Source organism: Moschus berezovskii, chromosome 20, assembly GCF_049115385.1.
Source record: "Moschus berezovskii isolate FMDL1 chromosome 20, NW_MosBer_1.0, whole genome shotgun sequence".
Classification (NCBI taxonomy): domain Eukaryota; kingdom Metazoa; phylum Chordata; class Mammalia; order Artiodactyla; family Moschidae; genus Moschus; species Moschus berezovskii.
The window spans coordinates 37658557-37673001 of record NC_142479.1 but is presented as its reverse complement, the minus strand read 5'-3'; the positions used below and the strand labels follow the sequence as shown (position 1 = coordinate 37673001).

The following is a 14445-nucleotide window of genomic DNA, read 5'->3' as shown; positions in this document are numbered from 1 at the left end:
CAGTGAGTCACCCAGGCTGTGCCCAGACCCCAGCATCTTTCTTGTCTGAGAAGCAGGTCTGCCCAGCTGACTTAGGGGCTGATAAGAAGAGCAGGTGGGGAAGGTCATTGTCACCTTTATCAAACACCTACGGTGACCGGCACAGCCCCGGGGTCTTGGGAGACTTTCACCTGAGGGTTCCATGTGCCCCTGACACAGCCCTGGAGGGCATCCAGAAAGAGGGGCACGGAGACTAACACCGGGGGTGCTGACTCCTGACTCCCTGCTGCTCCACCTGCTGTGTGACATTGTTCTGCCTGGCCACGACCCCAACCCACCTCCCCTGCAGAGTCTGGAATTATCTGAGCTGGGCCAGGAGGGTTCGGCTGCGACCACTTGAAAGACAAGGTGGGGCACCCGCAGGGCACTGATTCCCACTAGACTCGTCCAGTGGGAGGTCTCGTCATCACTGGGGCTCTCTCTGGCCAGCCACAGACCCGTGCAGCCAAGGTCCAGGTGGCAAATCCCTTCCCCTCTTTGAGTCTCAGTTTTCCCGTTCCATTAAATGGGAGGCCTGGGTCTGCACTTCCTGCTAAGAGGAGTCGGGCTGTGAGTCTGGGAGTCACAGTGGAAATGGGGAACCCTGAGATGACTTCTGGACTTTCAGACACTCGATGCACAGACCGGAGGTTCCTACCCACCAAGTCCAAGGTGTTCGTGGCTCTGTCGAGCTTCCCTGGAGCTGGGAACACATGGGCGCGGCACCTCATCGAGCATGCCACCGGCTTCTATACAGGGAGCTACTACTTCGACGGAACTCTCTATAACAAAGGTGAGCGAGGGCTGCCGGGGAGGGAGGAGGTAGCTCTCAGGCCCAGACCCCAGCCTCTGCAGCCCAGATCCTCCTTGCAGCACCAGAGCTGTGCTTTGCGCTCTTGAATGTGTGTCAACATCACCTTGTGTGTGCATGCTCAGTTGCTAAGTCACATCCGACTCTTTGCGACCCCAGGGACTGTTGCCCGCCAGGCTCCTCTGTCCATGGAATTTTCCAGGCAAGAATACTGGAGTGGGTAGCCATTTTCTCCTCCAGGGTATATTCCCCACCCTGGGATCGAACTGATGTCTCCTATATCTCCTTATTGGCAGGCAGATTCTGTACCACTGAGCCACCTGGGAAGCCCTAAGCAATACCTTGAGGGCTTATTAATTCAACATAGATTCCTGGTTTGTACCCACCCCACCACCAAGAGAGTATGACTTGATTAATCTGAGATGGGGCCTAGGAACTGGCATTTCTAACAAGCTCCTGTGTGATGCTGAAGCAGTCAACTCTAGGAACACACTTTGAGAGGAAATTCACAAGATCTGATCTGGATTCAAAGGGAAAGCCTAGTCGCTTAGATTCCCTCTCAATAAACATTATTAAAATTTTCCTTAATTTTTACAGCCCTCAATAATTAGGGGAAACTGATTTCATCTGTTCTTTTTTTTTTTTCCCAAGGTAAATGTAGCTTATCAAAATACTGTTTCTTAAAACTAGGTCCAAAAATCTTCAAGAGTTTAATGATTTCTAATATTTCTCTTGTAGAAATAAGTGGCCTCATTATGTCAAGTAAATGAACTTTAAAATGGCTCAAATCTGTGCTCTGTTTAAGCATAAGAACCTCAGATAAGCCAAGTGGGATACATATTTGGTGAAATAGATTTCTCTATTGTCAGGTGTTACAACAGTTTCTCTGGGATTCTTAGCTCAGAGTTTGGTTTAGGGAAAAAGGATCCTATCAGTAACATCCTAGAGAAAATAGAAAGTTCCTTAGGTTCTGTGATTACCCACAGCAGTCTTAATCTGGTTGATAAAAAAGCCAAGGGTGTCCGTATAACCCAGTCTCATCATAGTTGGGAGTCTTTTTAAAAAAAAAAAAAAATTCTTGAAATCATGTTTATTTATTAGTATTATGTAGCACAAAGCTTGATGGTTGGTTTTCTTTTTGTGTATTTATTTGTTTATCTTCAGTCATACTGGGTCTTTGTTGCTGCACACTTTTCTCTAGTGGCGAGCAGAGGCTACTCTGTAGTTGTGGTGCGAGGACTTCTCATTGCAGGGGCTTCTCTTGTTGCAGGGCACGGGCTCTAGGGCTTAGTTGTTCTGTGGCACTTGGAATCTTCTCAACCTGGGGATCAAACCTGTGTCTCCTGGATTGGCAGGTGAATGCTTTACCACTGAGCCACGAGGGAAGCTCATCCTTGGGAGCCTTGAGTGTTACAGCACCTATAGGCAAAGTAGCCAGATGAAGACTGTGGTCCTGCTCACTCTGGTCCACCTACTGTGTACAGGCTGTAGCTGCCCACCATATTCATCTAGAAGGCCTTTACCTTATTCAAACAACTGGCCGTCTTGGTTGACACATGGCTAAGTGACCCAGTGGCTCGACAGCCAGGCATCAAGGGTTGCAGTGACACTGAATGGCTCTAGAGATACCTGGATGCATCTTTGAGCCTTCCAGGACTGGTTAGGCTTAGCCGCCAGTCACAGAGCACTGTCAGAGCAATGAACACACACATGCATGTGCACACACACATGCACACGTGAGATTCTCAAGGCAACTCCAGTGCCCAACACCAGACCTGTCATGGGTGAGCCTGGTCTGAGTTATAAGGAAAAGTGGTCACTGCTGAATTAGGCTAAGACAGTGCAAGAGACACCCTGGGTCTCAGGGCATCAGAGACCAGATTGCATGCTTCCTCAGCCCATGGATTGACTCATTCTTTCCTGGAACTTCCCAGCTGTTTGACAGAATGATTCAAAGCAAAGACTTTTGGTGTTTGGCCTGTGGCAGAGATGAGTTTGAAAACATATGTTGAGTTTCAGCTGGTGACCTCAGAATTCCAGATTCAAAAGAGACTTGCATTTTCCAGGCATCAAAGACTCCATCGCTGCTGGCTGTAGATATAGATGCTTCCTAGCCATTCGTGTGGGTGGGGGTGGGACTCCTTTATGTTTCCAAGAGCTGAAGACTGACTCATGTACATATATGAAGCATGTCCCCAGGGCTGATGGCATGGGCTACGTTGGGATGTGGCCAGGAGATTAGCTTCAGGGGACATCTACTCTTTGTCCCCATAAGCCCCTATCCTCTGTATTACATACACTTGGACTGTCCCCCAAATAGCTGTTGTTGTTATTTTTTCTCTAAGTTGTGTCCAACTCTTTACAACCCCATGGACTGTAGCCTGCCAGGCTCCGCTGTCCATGGGATTCTCCAGGCAAGAATACTGGAGCAGGTTGCCATTTCCTTCTCCGGGGGATCTTCCCATCCCAGGGGTCAAACCCAAGTCTCCTGCATTGGAAGTAGATTCTTTACCACTGAACCACTTGCCCTCCCCCCAATAGACTATAAGCTTAAAGACAAGCTCTGAGTCTTACCCCTTTATCCATGACATAAAGTTCATCACCACATGGGCACATGAGGATCTTTGTTGATAGATGCATGACACTGTGTAGGGCTGGGGAGAGTCTCCGTGGATGCAAGACTGGAGCTCAGTTACAGGACATAAGGTCAGAGGGTGGGGCTACAGTTGCTGACCGCCCTTGAGCCTGTTGATGGGGATCCCGCCCATTCCGTGGGAAGGTGGGTAGACGGCGAAGGCCTCCCAGGGACACACAGAGCCACATGGAGAGCGCCCTGGCTCTGGCGCTGTGGTGCTGTGTGATCTTGATCAGGTCACATACCTGCTCTGAGCCTGCAGATATGTTCATTCATCAGGCTGTCTGCAACGCTCATTTGAAATAGCCATGAAGGTGCCCAAATGGATGCATCATCAGGCCTCTGCCTCCTGACTTCCGGGACCCACCGGAAGTGCCTGATCTGCTTTCTCTTGCAGACGCCATCTTTCCCCACTTAGATGCCTCCCTCGCTCACTGTCTCTCAGGCAGGCTCAGGCCCTGGTTAGAGGCCGCCCCAGTGGCCCCTCAGTGCCCACCAGTGTCCACTCCCCCTGGGGGCACAGGTTAGGGTTCCTACCTGTCTGCTGCTGTGGCAGTGGGGTCTCCACGATGCCTTTCTCACGGGCAGGGTTCAAGGGCGAGAAGGACCACTGGCGCAGCCGGCGTACCATCTGTGTGAAGACCCACGAGAGTGGCAGGAGGGAGATTGAGATGTTCGACTCAGCCATCCTGCTCATCCGGAACCCATACAGGTCCCTGGTGGCCGAGTTCAACAGGAAATGCGCCGGGCACCTGGGCTACGCAGCTGACCGCAACTGGAAGAGCAAAGGTGAGCCGAAGGGGCCGGCAGGGCAGGGGATGGGCTGCCTCTTTATTCCTGGAGTCATCGGCTGACACATACTAACTGAAGTCCTACTGTGTGCCAGGCGCTGGATGAGGCGCCAGGGGTTGGCTAAAGGGGTCACGATTGCTACCCTCAAGGTGGGCACACAGTCTAACCTTTGTGTAATGGATTAGAGAGACACAAGTCAGGGCGGTGAGTGATACAAAGCGAAGCTGTGTCCAGCAGAGTGGGTGGCATGATGAGAAACGAGGCTGGACAGCTCCTGCTTCTGTTCCTGTGTGATCAGCTGAGGCTGGTGGGTGTTCTCCCCATTCCCTGACACCCTCCCCCTAGGCCATTCCCCTCTCCAGCCATCCCTGCCTCCCACTGACTCCCCTTGAGCCAGCGGGCAGGCTGAGCTCTCATCCCTCCTGGGCCTCTTACCAGCCCAGTGACCCCAGGCAAGCTGCAGACCCTGTCTTCTGAGCCTTGCTTTTCTTACCTTAAAACCCTATGGCCCCTACCTCTTAGGGTCATTAAGAGGATCAGAGAAAGCAAATGCTTCCCACAGCATCGGACAGTGGTGCTAGTGGTAAAGAATCCACCTGCCAATGCAGGAGACACAAGAGATGAGGGTTCAGTCCCTGGGTCGGGAAGATCCCCTGGAGGAGGAAATGGCAACCCACTCCAGTGTTCTTGCCTGGAAAATTCCATGGACAGAGGAGGCTGGTGGGCTACAGTCCATGGGGTTACAAGGGTCAAATTCAGCTGAGTGACTGAGCACAGCACAATAATCCAGTTATGGAAGCTTATTTTATTGAGGGTGATTGTTGATATTGGCACCTTCTCTCCACTGAGGCAGGAGGCGGGGTGCAGGGGGCACTGACTTTCTAAATTTGGTGGAAAAAATATCTCATGGACCAGATCATCTGTCCAAGATTGCAGCCGCCCCAGTCTTTGCCTTGTTGTACATCACTGGTTAAAGCGGCGATCATACCCATGTGTCAATAAGAATCAATTAGGCACCCCATTCATGTAGCTGCAGCACAGGAGCACCTGGGACAGGAAACCCAGCCTGCAAGGACATTTTTATGTCCTTGGGAGGCCCAGCATCTGCCCCCACACACTGCTCAGCCCCTATCACCCAGACTGGATGATGTGCACAGTTGCCAAGGCAACATCAAGGTGAACTGAGGGTCATCTCAACAGAGATGCCCAGCCTTGCTTGTCTAGCTCCGCTGTGTCCCGTAGGCCTGAGACCCTGGGCTCTTCCTGCCCCGGGATGGTCCCAGAGGTCAGGGTCCATCAGAGGGAGAACCAGTTCTTGGAACACTCAGACCCCATGTGTCTTGGTGTGTTTCCAAGGAAACTACTCGGGGAAGGTGGACCCAAGGTCACATCTCCCAGGCAGGCTTGGGCTCTTCAGAGCCCAGCCTCAAAGCCCTGTCCCCCTCATGAGGTCACCCCTCACTAGATCCTTCCTTGGTGGGGGGATCCAGGCAGGTTGGTCCCAGGCAGAGGGTGATGGAGCATCCTGGCCCCCAGGAGGGGAGGCCCCAGGCCGGCCGGGCCGGGCTCTGACATGGCGCCCCTTCTTTTCTCTGCAGAGTGGCCGGACTTTGTCAACAGCTACGCGTCGTGGTGGTCCTCGCACGTGCTGGACTGGCTGAAGTACGGCAAGCGACTGCTGGTGGTTCATTACGAGGAGCTGAGGCGCAGCCTGGTGCCCACGCTGCGGGAGATGGTGGCCTTCCTCAACGTGTCCGTGAGCGAGGAGCGCCTGCTCTGCGTGGAGAACAACAAGGAGGGCAGCTTCCGGCGGCGCGGCAGGCGCCCGCATGACCCCGAGCCCTTCACCCCCGAGATGAAGGACTTGATCAACGGCTACATCCGGACGGTGGATCAGGCCCTGCGTGACCACAATTGGGCTGGGCTGCCCCGGGAGTATGTGCCCAGATGATAGGCTCCAGGCCTGCTCTGCCTGCCCCACCGGGAGCCGGCCACCTCCACAGGGCTGCGCACCTGCTCGCTGGGATGCTCGCCCCCTGCTGCCTCCCTGGGATGCTCAGGGGAGGGGCCTGTGCCACCTGCACGGAGGCCCACTCTGGGGCTGCGTCCCTGCCGCACAGGGATGCCTGGGCCTGACTCCTGGCCAGCAGACCCGATGTCACAGGACAGATGCAAAGAGACACACACTCCTTGCCAGACCTGCTTAGACCTGCCACTCTCCGCTCATGGTGTCCCATTAATGCGCCTAAGCCACCACCCTGGGCGTGCCTGACACTCGGACTTGCAAACACAAACGTCAGTGCAGGCACGCAGACGCCAGGTTATGTGTTCCCAGGGGCTGCCTGTCTGTCTCTCCGATGCACTGACACACAACGTGCACCCCGAGTTTTCAGGGACCCGGGGTTTCCTGTCGCCAGCCCAGTGCAGGCTTGCTGGTCAGGGGCTTTGACTGAGGGATGCTGGGCTGGGTGGGCTTAGTGCCCTGAGGAGCCAGGACCCTGGCCTAGAGATGGGCTCACAATCTGTGGCCGCTGGGCCAGGCAGCCCTGAGCGCACATCTGCATCCCCCAGTGTATGTGGTGTTATGACTGGCTCTGCAGCCCGGCCTCTCCCTTCCCCTTGGATGGGCTGGTGGCCATATGGGCAGAGCAGAGCCGCCCACAGACACCCCCACCTCAGGACCGGCTGCAAGCTCTGTGCACCCCCCACCGCCCCATCCAATATCAGCACTCCTTGAATTGGCTCCTCCTTGCCTGGTTTCTTTCTCCGACTCTCCCCATAAAGCTGGGGACTCACGCCTTATCCCAGAAGCAGGGTGGAGGGGTGAGGAGACCAGGGGTGGGGGTGGCAGATTGGGAGGGAGAGGGGTGGGCCTCCAGGAGAGGGCCTATATGCCAGCAGTGCCAGTGGAGGGGGGCGCTTGGGCTGGGCAGACCCAGGAGAGATGTCTTGGGGGCCACTGGGCTGGTTGCCCCACACATCTTGACAGCTCTCCGCGGGATCCCCCAACTCCTGGTCATGAGGAAGTGGGGGGGCGGCATGGCCCATCAAGACCCTGGGGGAGAGGCCACAGCTGCATCTTCTGCCTGACCCCTACCTGCCAGCCCTCTCGGTCCCCTGTTAATTCACGCTCCACTTCCTGTCACTGGGTCTCTTTATCACACCCTCTGTCTCTGTTTTCGTGACATTGACATCTTTCCCACTCGGGGATACAGGAAGCTGGCGCTACCGGCACTGCTGTGTATGAACTTACAGGCCTCCTGAGAGGATGGCCTCCTCCTCACAGCTCAGGGCCTAGAGGGGCTGGGGGAGGGGAGTGAGAAACCCAGCAAGAGAGGAGTGTGTGTGCGTTGGTGTGGGGGTCAGAGAATGCATCGCAGCGGCTTTGAACTGGTCTTGAGGAATCTGTAGAAATTATTCCAGTGGAGTGAAAGGGAAGGGGAATTGAAGCAGAGGGAACAGCATGTACGAAGGCTCAGAGGCTTGGGAAAACCCTTCTGTGTTTTGAGAACAGGTGAGTGGGTGTGGGTGCGTGCCTCTGAGTCTGTGCAGGGAGAAGGTGGGAGTGGGTGTGTGAGGACAGAGGCGGGGACAGAGAAAAGGACTCTCCTTACTGCCAGCTAGTGCTCAGCCCGGGAGGGGGAGGGGTGCTGATGCTAATTACCTTCTTGGGTTACCCTTCACTACACATCTTGGGCTCAGAAATGGAGCTGCAGAGACCAGGGGGCTGAAGTCTGTAGGGTGAGTTGAAGCTGGGAGCACAGCCCAGGGCAAGTGGGACCCAGGGAGGGCTGTTGAGAGCTCAGCCACACACTGACCCCTGTGATGGAGAAAGGTGGATGGGCTTGAACTTGGGCAGCCCCTGAGTCCCTCTGCAGCTTCTCCAGGCCTGGGCTCGGCCTGCTGGTCTAACCTCTGCATCAGCAGGAGAAAGCAGCGTGAGGGGTTTGGGAAAGCCGGGCATGGGAATGTGGGACCATCTGCTCCCTGGCTGGAGATTGGGAACTGACAGCACCCCAGTGGGGGCAGGCAGAGCTGAGGGCCCTGGAGGAGAGGCCCTTCCTCAGAGGGAAGCCTCTCTAGCCTTCAATTTTTAATGAATGGCCTTAAGCATGTGTTCCTAATGGCATCCAAGTTCTTTCTGAGTCTCCCCCAAACCCACACTGATGCTGAGGCCATTTTGCTGCTGCTGCTACTGCTGCTAAGTCACTTCAGTCGTGTCCGACTCTGTGTGACCCCATAGATGGAAGCCCACCAGGCTCCCCCTTCCCTGGGATTCTCCAGGCAAGAACACTGGAGTGGGTTGCCATTTCCTTCTCCAATGTGTGAAAGTGAAAAGTGAAAGTGAAGTCGCTCAGTCGTGTCCGACCCTTAGCGACCCCACGGACTGCAGCCTACCAAGCATTGCGACAGAGAAGGCAATGGCAAGCCACTCCAGTACTCTTGCCTAGAAAATCCCATGGATGGAGGAGCCTGGTAGGCTGCAGTCCGTGGGATCGCTAAGGGTCAGACACGACTGAGCGACTTCACTTTCACTTTTCACTTTCACACATTGGAGAAGGAAATGGCAACCCACTCCAGTCTTCTTGCCTGGAGAATCCCAGGGACGGGGGAGCCTGGTGGGCTTCCGTCTAAGGGGTCACACAGAGTCGGACACGACTGAAGTGACTCAGCAGCAGCAGCAGCAAAGTATTGCTGGGGCTCAGCTCAAGGCTGGACACTCTAGGGTCTTGATAAGCAATTACTGATACAGCATGGCTCGAGGATCAAGTATGCAATGTGCCCTGATGAGGCTGATTCTCCTGAGTAGCAGGAGCAGTTGAAATCCACCAGGAGTTTTCACCCTGCCTTGGAAGGGGTCCCAGGGAATACTTGTATCCCAGAGTAAACCTAGAATCTCAAAGGAGACTGCAGCCCTGAGTGATGGAGGAGAGGGAAGCCAGTCCAGAGACTGGCTCCCTGGCAGTGACCGTCACTCTCCTGGCCACCCAGTCTCTGGGGAGAAGACTCAAATGTCAAGGAGTCTGCAAAGAGCAGTGGAGTGGCTGGAGGACTGACTAGGACAGCCAGGGCATGGCTCCCCTGGGCTTCCCCCACCACCCTAGGGCTCAGGAGAACAACAGTCCCAGTCCATTCTTCCTGGTAGATGATGAGTCTGTTCCCTGCTGCCAGGTACCCAGAGACCCTCACTCCTTCAGGTGGAGGGCCGCTTGCTCAGATGGGCTCGGAGTTTACTGTGCACCTTAGCCAGGCATGCAGATAAGTGAAATGATGGGATCGAGGTGCATTGTGTTGAGTCAGCCCACCTGGCAAGGTACCTGAACCTTGGTACCTGATCCTGGACGTTGGGTGAGTAAGATGTTAAGGCCCCATGTGCTGATGGTTCTCAGCAGTCATCCCCCAGCTCCTGAGAAGCAAGGGAAGGGGATGTGTCTGTTCTTTTGGGAAAGTCTGTTTGTCCTTCTCCAAGTTAGGTCTCATCTCTGGCTCTCAGCTTCTTCATAAAGAGAACGCTGTCCCAGCCAGCCAAGAAGTAAAACAGGCTTGAATTTAGGAGAGAAGCATGGCAGATGTAGCTAATCAGACCAGAACAGAGAACTCCTGTTTACAGATTCCAATTTTAATAGCAAGGCTGTGGAGTTGCACAAACCTGTGTTAAAACATGTAATTTTCATGGATTTCATCTCCCGTTGTGGATCAATTTGGAAAAACCAAAATATATAATTTGAAAAAACTAAAACTCATTCTTGATAATCCCAGTGATGTGTTAATGAGAGAGAAGAATAGACAGGCTTCCAAACCCTGGGAAGAAAACTGCTTAATTATGTGAGCATCTTATAATGAAGTCTCGTGCAGCTAAAATTAGATTTGGAGTGCATGAATATGCGAGAATGTTTTTACACCAGAATGCATTTTTTCCCCTTAAAAGTAACAGGAGCCACTTGGTTCTTAGGGGGCCCCAAGAGGGGAGATGGAAGTGCTGGGGTTGATCTTTGTGGCTGCAAGAATTCCTGGGACTGAGGTTTGTTTTCTTTTGGCTGGAAATTTGTTGGAGGTGTTTAAAATGTGATGCTTCCAAAGTAGTTCATTAAGGTTTGGGGAGAAATTGATTGGTCTGAACCCACATTGATGACCACTCAATATTTCCCGAGTTGGCCTGAACAAGGTCGAATTAGAGTAGACTGGAAATAGGATCAAGTCTGCAGATTTAAGGGGTTTGTCATGGTCCCAGCTCTTCTCTGCTGTGATCTTAGAACAAGCCTTTTCTCTCTCTGGGCTCAGTTCTCTATCTGTAAAATGAGAGATGAGTTGGAGGCTGTTGGTTGCATCCCTGATGTTCATTTCCCCATTTCCTTTCCCAGCAGCCCCTGATGTCTCTTGGCAGGGGTGGGTTATGCTCTGCTGGAGCTGTCCCTGTCATCATTTCTGGGGTGGGATGCATGACCTGGACTAAGCCCACACCTCACCCCATCTCTCTGGCTAAGGTGATGGTCATGTTTCCTAAGGCAACGGAGCCAGAGGGAATTTCAAGACTTTTTCTGGAAATGTTGAGTAAAGGCTCTTTTTATTCACCTTGCTAGATGTGAATGAAGAAGTAGGTAACCTTGGGTCTTGACAGTGGCTGTCTTGGGAATCCTGGAGGGGACCCCTCCCAGCATGAAGCTGACAACTGAAGCGAGAGTCAGGAGGCAGGAGGAAACCAGGTCCTTGGTGATGCTGTTAAGTATAGGACCTATCTTTGCCTGTGACTGGCCCTGCCCGTGGATGCTTTTTTCACATGAGCCAATAAATTCCCTTTATTATTTATGTTGGGTTGAGTTTGGTTTCTGTTACTTACAGCCCAGAGGGTTTTTACAAAGGGCTTGGATTGAGAGCCCTGGGATTCTGATATTCTCTATCTCTGTGGCAGAACTAGATGAAGACAGAAGACACAAACAAGAATGAGCTGTCGGATTAAGAAGTTGCTTTTTACAGGAATGGGGGTGGATGTGAGATGCTCAGTAGGAAGCTGTGCTCTGTCAGCCAGGACAAATAGCATTTTTAAGTTGGTACATAATGAGGTCACCTGAGTTTCCTTAGAAAAGTCAATCCTCTTGATTGACCAACCCAAACCATAAATTGTCTCATTCAATCCTTACCAAATTTAGTTTCTGAGACTGAGTTGCCCAAAGTTCAGATCCTTTATTTTACAGATGAGAAAAATGAGATTGGGAACGGGGGTGGATTTCCTATGAAATTTGAGAATGAGGTGTGGGGGTGGCTAGGGCCAGAATATGGGCTCCTTCCCTGAAACCACCCGATTGCCCCTGTACTGCATCCCTATAACTCTTCCAGAAGTTTTTAGAATTGATGCAATTGTGCACATTCAGCTTGTTTGGAAGTGACCCCATTTGTTTCACTGCTAATTCTTTGCCAAGATATTTTTGGTGGGCACCTGAGTTCAATGTTAAGGGCCATTTATCAAGCATCCCCAGGACTTGAAAACTTCCTCAGAGGGAGGAGGGCTTTTCAAAGGACTGAGGTTAGAGATGGGGACCATAATTGCCCCTTGGAAGGAAAGCTATGACAAACCTAGACAGCACATTAAAGAGCAGAGTCACTACTTTGCTGACAAAGGTCTATATAGTCAAAGCTATAGGGCTTCCCTGGTGACTCAGCTGGTGAAGAATCTGCCTGCAATGCAGAATACCTGGTTTCAATCCCTGGGTTGGGAAGGTCCCCTGGAGAAGGGAAAGGCTACCCACTCCAGTATTCTGACCTGGAGAATCCCATGGACTGCACAGTCCATGGGGTCTCAAAGAGTTGGACATGACTGAGCGACTTTCACTTCACTTCACTGTTTGTCCAGTAGTCATGTATGGATGTGAGAGTTGGACCATAAAGAAGGCTGAGTGCCAAAGAATTAATGCTTTTGAACTGTGGTGCTGGAGAAGACTCTTGAAAGTCCCTTGGACTGCAAGGAGATCAAACCAATTAATCCTAAAGGAAATCAACCCTGAATATTCATTGGAAGGACTGATGCTGAAGCTGAGGTTCCAGTACTTTGGCCACCTGATGGGAAGAGCTGACTCATTGGGAAAGACCCTGATGCTGGGAAAGATTGAAGTCAGGAGGAGAAGGGGTTGGCAGAGGATGAGGTGGTTAGATAGCATCACTGACCCAATGGATGTGAATTTAAGCAAACTACGGGAAATAGTGAAGGACAGGGAAGCCTGGCATGTTGCCATCCATGGGGTTGCAGAGTTGGTCATGATTTAGTGACTGAACAGTCAATCAAATCAGGAGCTTAGAGTTTTCATTCCTAAGTCATAAGCATTCCAGGCAACAGAAAGGCCCTGTTCCTCCAAAATATTATTAGATAAGCATTTTTGGTGGAACTGAGCCCAGCAGTCTGTGTGTGTTTATGTGTATATGCAGGTGTGGGCTCCGGCTGCTGAAGACAGCTGTCCCTTTAAATCACCCGCCAGCCATCCTGACCACTACAAGTGACAAGAGTCTGAATATTGAAAAAGTCAGTCTTTGTCAGGTCTCCTCCAGAATGGATAGAGCCCCAGGAGAAGTAAAATCCTCTTAACATAAAAGTGATTTTTGTTTATTCCTTCTCTTCTTTTTTTTTAATTCGATAATCAATTCAATGGGCTTCCCTGGTGGCTCAGACTGTAAAGAATCTGCCTGCAATGCAGGAGACCCAGGTTTGATCCCTGGTGGGGGAAGATCCCCTAGAGAAGGAAATGACTACCCATTCCAGTATTCTTGCCTGGAGAATCCCAAGGACAGAGGTGCCTGGTGGGCTACAGTCCATGGGGTTTCAAAGAGTTGGGCCTGACTGAGTGACTAACACAGCAACAGTCAGTTCAACAACACTTTTCATTCACTTGAAAAGCTGTATTTACATATTTGTTTCACTGTCTTTGAAACCAGTGAAGACAGGAACAGTGTTGTATTTTTTTATATATATTTAACTTATTTTATTTGGCTGTGCTGGGTCTTAGTTGCGGCACACAGGATCTTTGATCTTCCTTGTGGCAGGCAGGATCCTTAGTTTCAGCTTGTGAACTCTTAGCTGTGGCATGCCGGATCTAGTTCTCTGACCAGAGATCAAACCCAGGCCCCTGAATTGGGAACACCGAGTCTTAGACACTGGACCAGCAGGGAATTTCCATCAGGCATCGCTTCTTGATACCAGGGAGAACTGTCCTGGTTCCCCCCATTCAGCCTGGCAGGGAACCAGCAAGGCAGGAAAACTCTGGCCTGGCTCGACATTCTAACAGGATGGTCCACTCCCCAGGGTTACCATTGAAACCAGCTCTTAGCAGAATCCATTATTTCCTGTTATACCCAGGCTTCCCCTGTTCCATAGCCACATTAACCTCCATCAGATAATTAAGGGTTTGGCTTTCCATGAGAGACCTTAAATGTCACCTCTCTGCCACTCGATACGTCTTTGAATGACACAGGCTCTAATGAGATGTTCAAATATAGAAAACTGAGTGACTCCTTGCTTTGGTCATGACATTTATTCAGCCGGAGTGATCTGACTACACCACTACATTACTTATAATTTCCACCTGACCTTGGGTGGTGGAGTGTAATCTTTAAGGAAACTATCCATTTAATCTCCTTCGCCTTATTAGCATTTAATTACTATGACAAATTTTCACATGTACAAAAGATGTTAGGATTATAATTCAATTTTCCCTTCAAACGGCCCAGTAGCCAAGGACAGTGGGACCATCTCTGACACCAGTGAGTTCTGACTGAGGAAGCATCCTGGGCCTGACTTGGTCTCCGGCCCCTTGGAGCAGCAAGCAGGGCTTATCCCAACCATAGCTGCCCTGTCCAGGGACACTGTGCCCAAATTTTCTCTCTCTCTCTCTTTCTCATCACTGGGCTGAGCTTTGTTTTTTGCAGCTCAGGGTAAGGCCAAGTCATGGGACTGGGAAGAGGACATATGATTCAAAGGATGTCAGCTCAGATCTGGTGGCTGCGCTGGATAGTGGAGCCCATAAGTGAATTGTTTTTTAAACTTTTACTTTTTTTTTTTATTGGAGGCTAATTATTTTACAATATATTAGTTGGTTTTGCCATACATTGACATGAATCCGCCCCGGGTGTACATGAGTTCCCCTTCCTGAACCCCCCTCCCACATCCCTCCTCCCCTTATCCTCCCTCTGGGTCATCCCCGTG

General features: G+C 51.6%; 1 protein-coding gene across 5 annotated transcripts in view; it reads left to right on the top strand.

Annotated features, from left to right (window-relative positions):
• The window catches only part of WSCD1 (WSC domain sialate O sulfotransferase 1), a 44778-nt gene extending 36309 nt beyond the window's left edge, over positions 1-8469 (top strand). For 2 of the 5 annotated variants that reach the window (XM_088828815.1, XM_088828816.1), the window contains exons 7-9: positions 647-811; positions 4053-4253; positions 5855-7106. In XM_088828815.1, coding sequence (XP_088684941.1) covers positions 647-811; positions 4053-4253; positions 5855-6207 — 719 coding nt within the window. In that variant the 3' untranslated portion in view covers positions 6208-7106. Of the gene's footprint in view, positions 1-646; positions 812-4052; positions 4254-5854 lie in introns of all 5 variants that reach the window. The other 3 variants (XM_088828817.1, XM_055404178.2, XM_088828814.1) reach the window with 3 other exon arrangements.
• The last annotated feature ends 5976 nt before the right edge of the window (positions 8470-14445 follow it).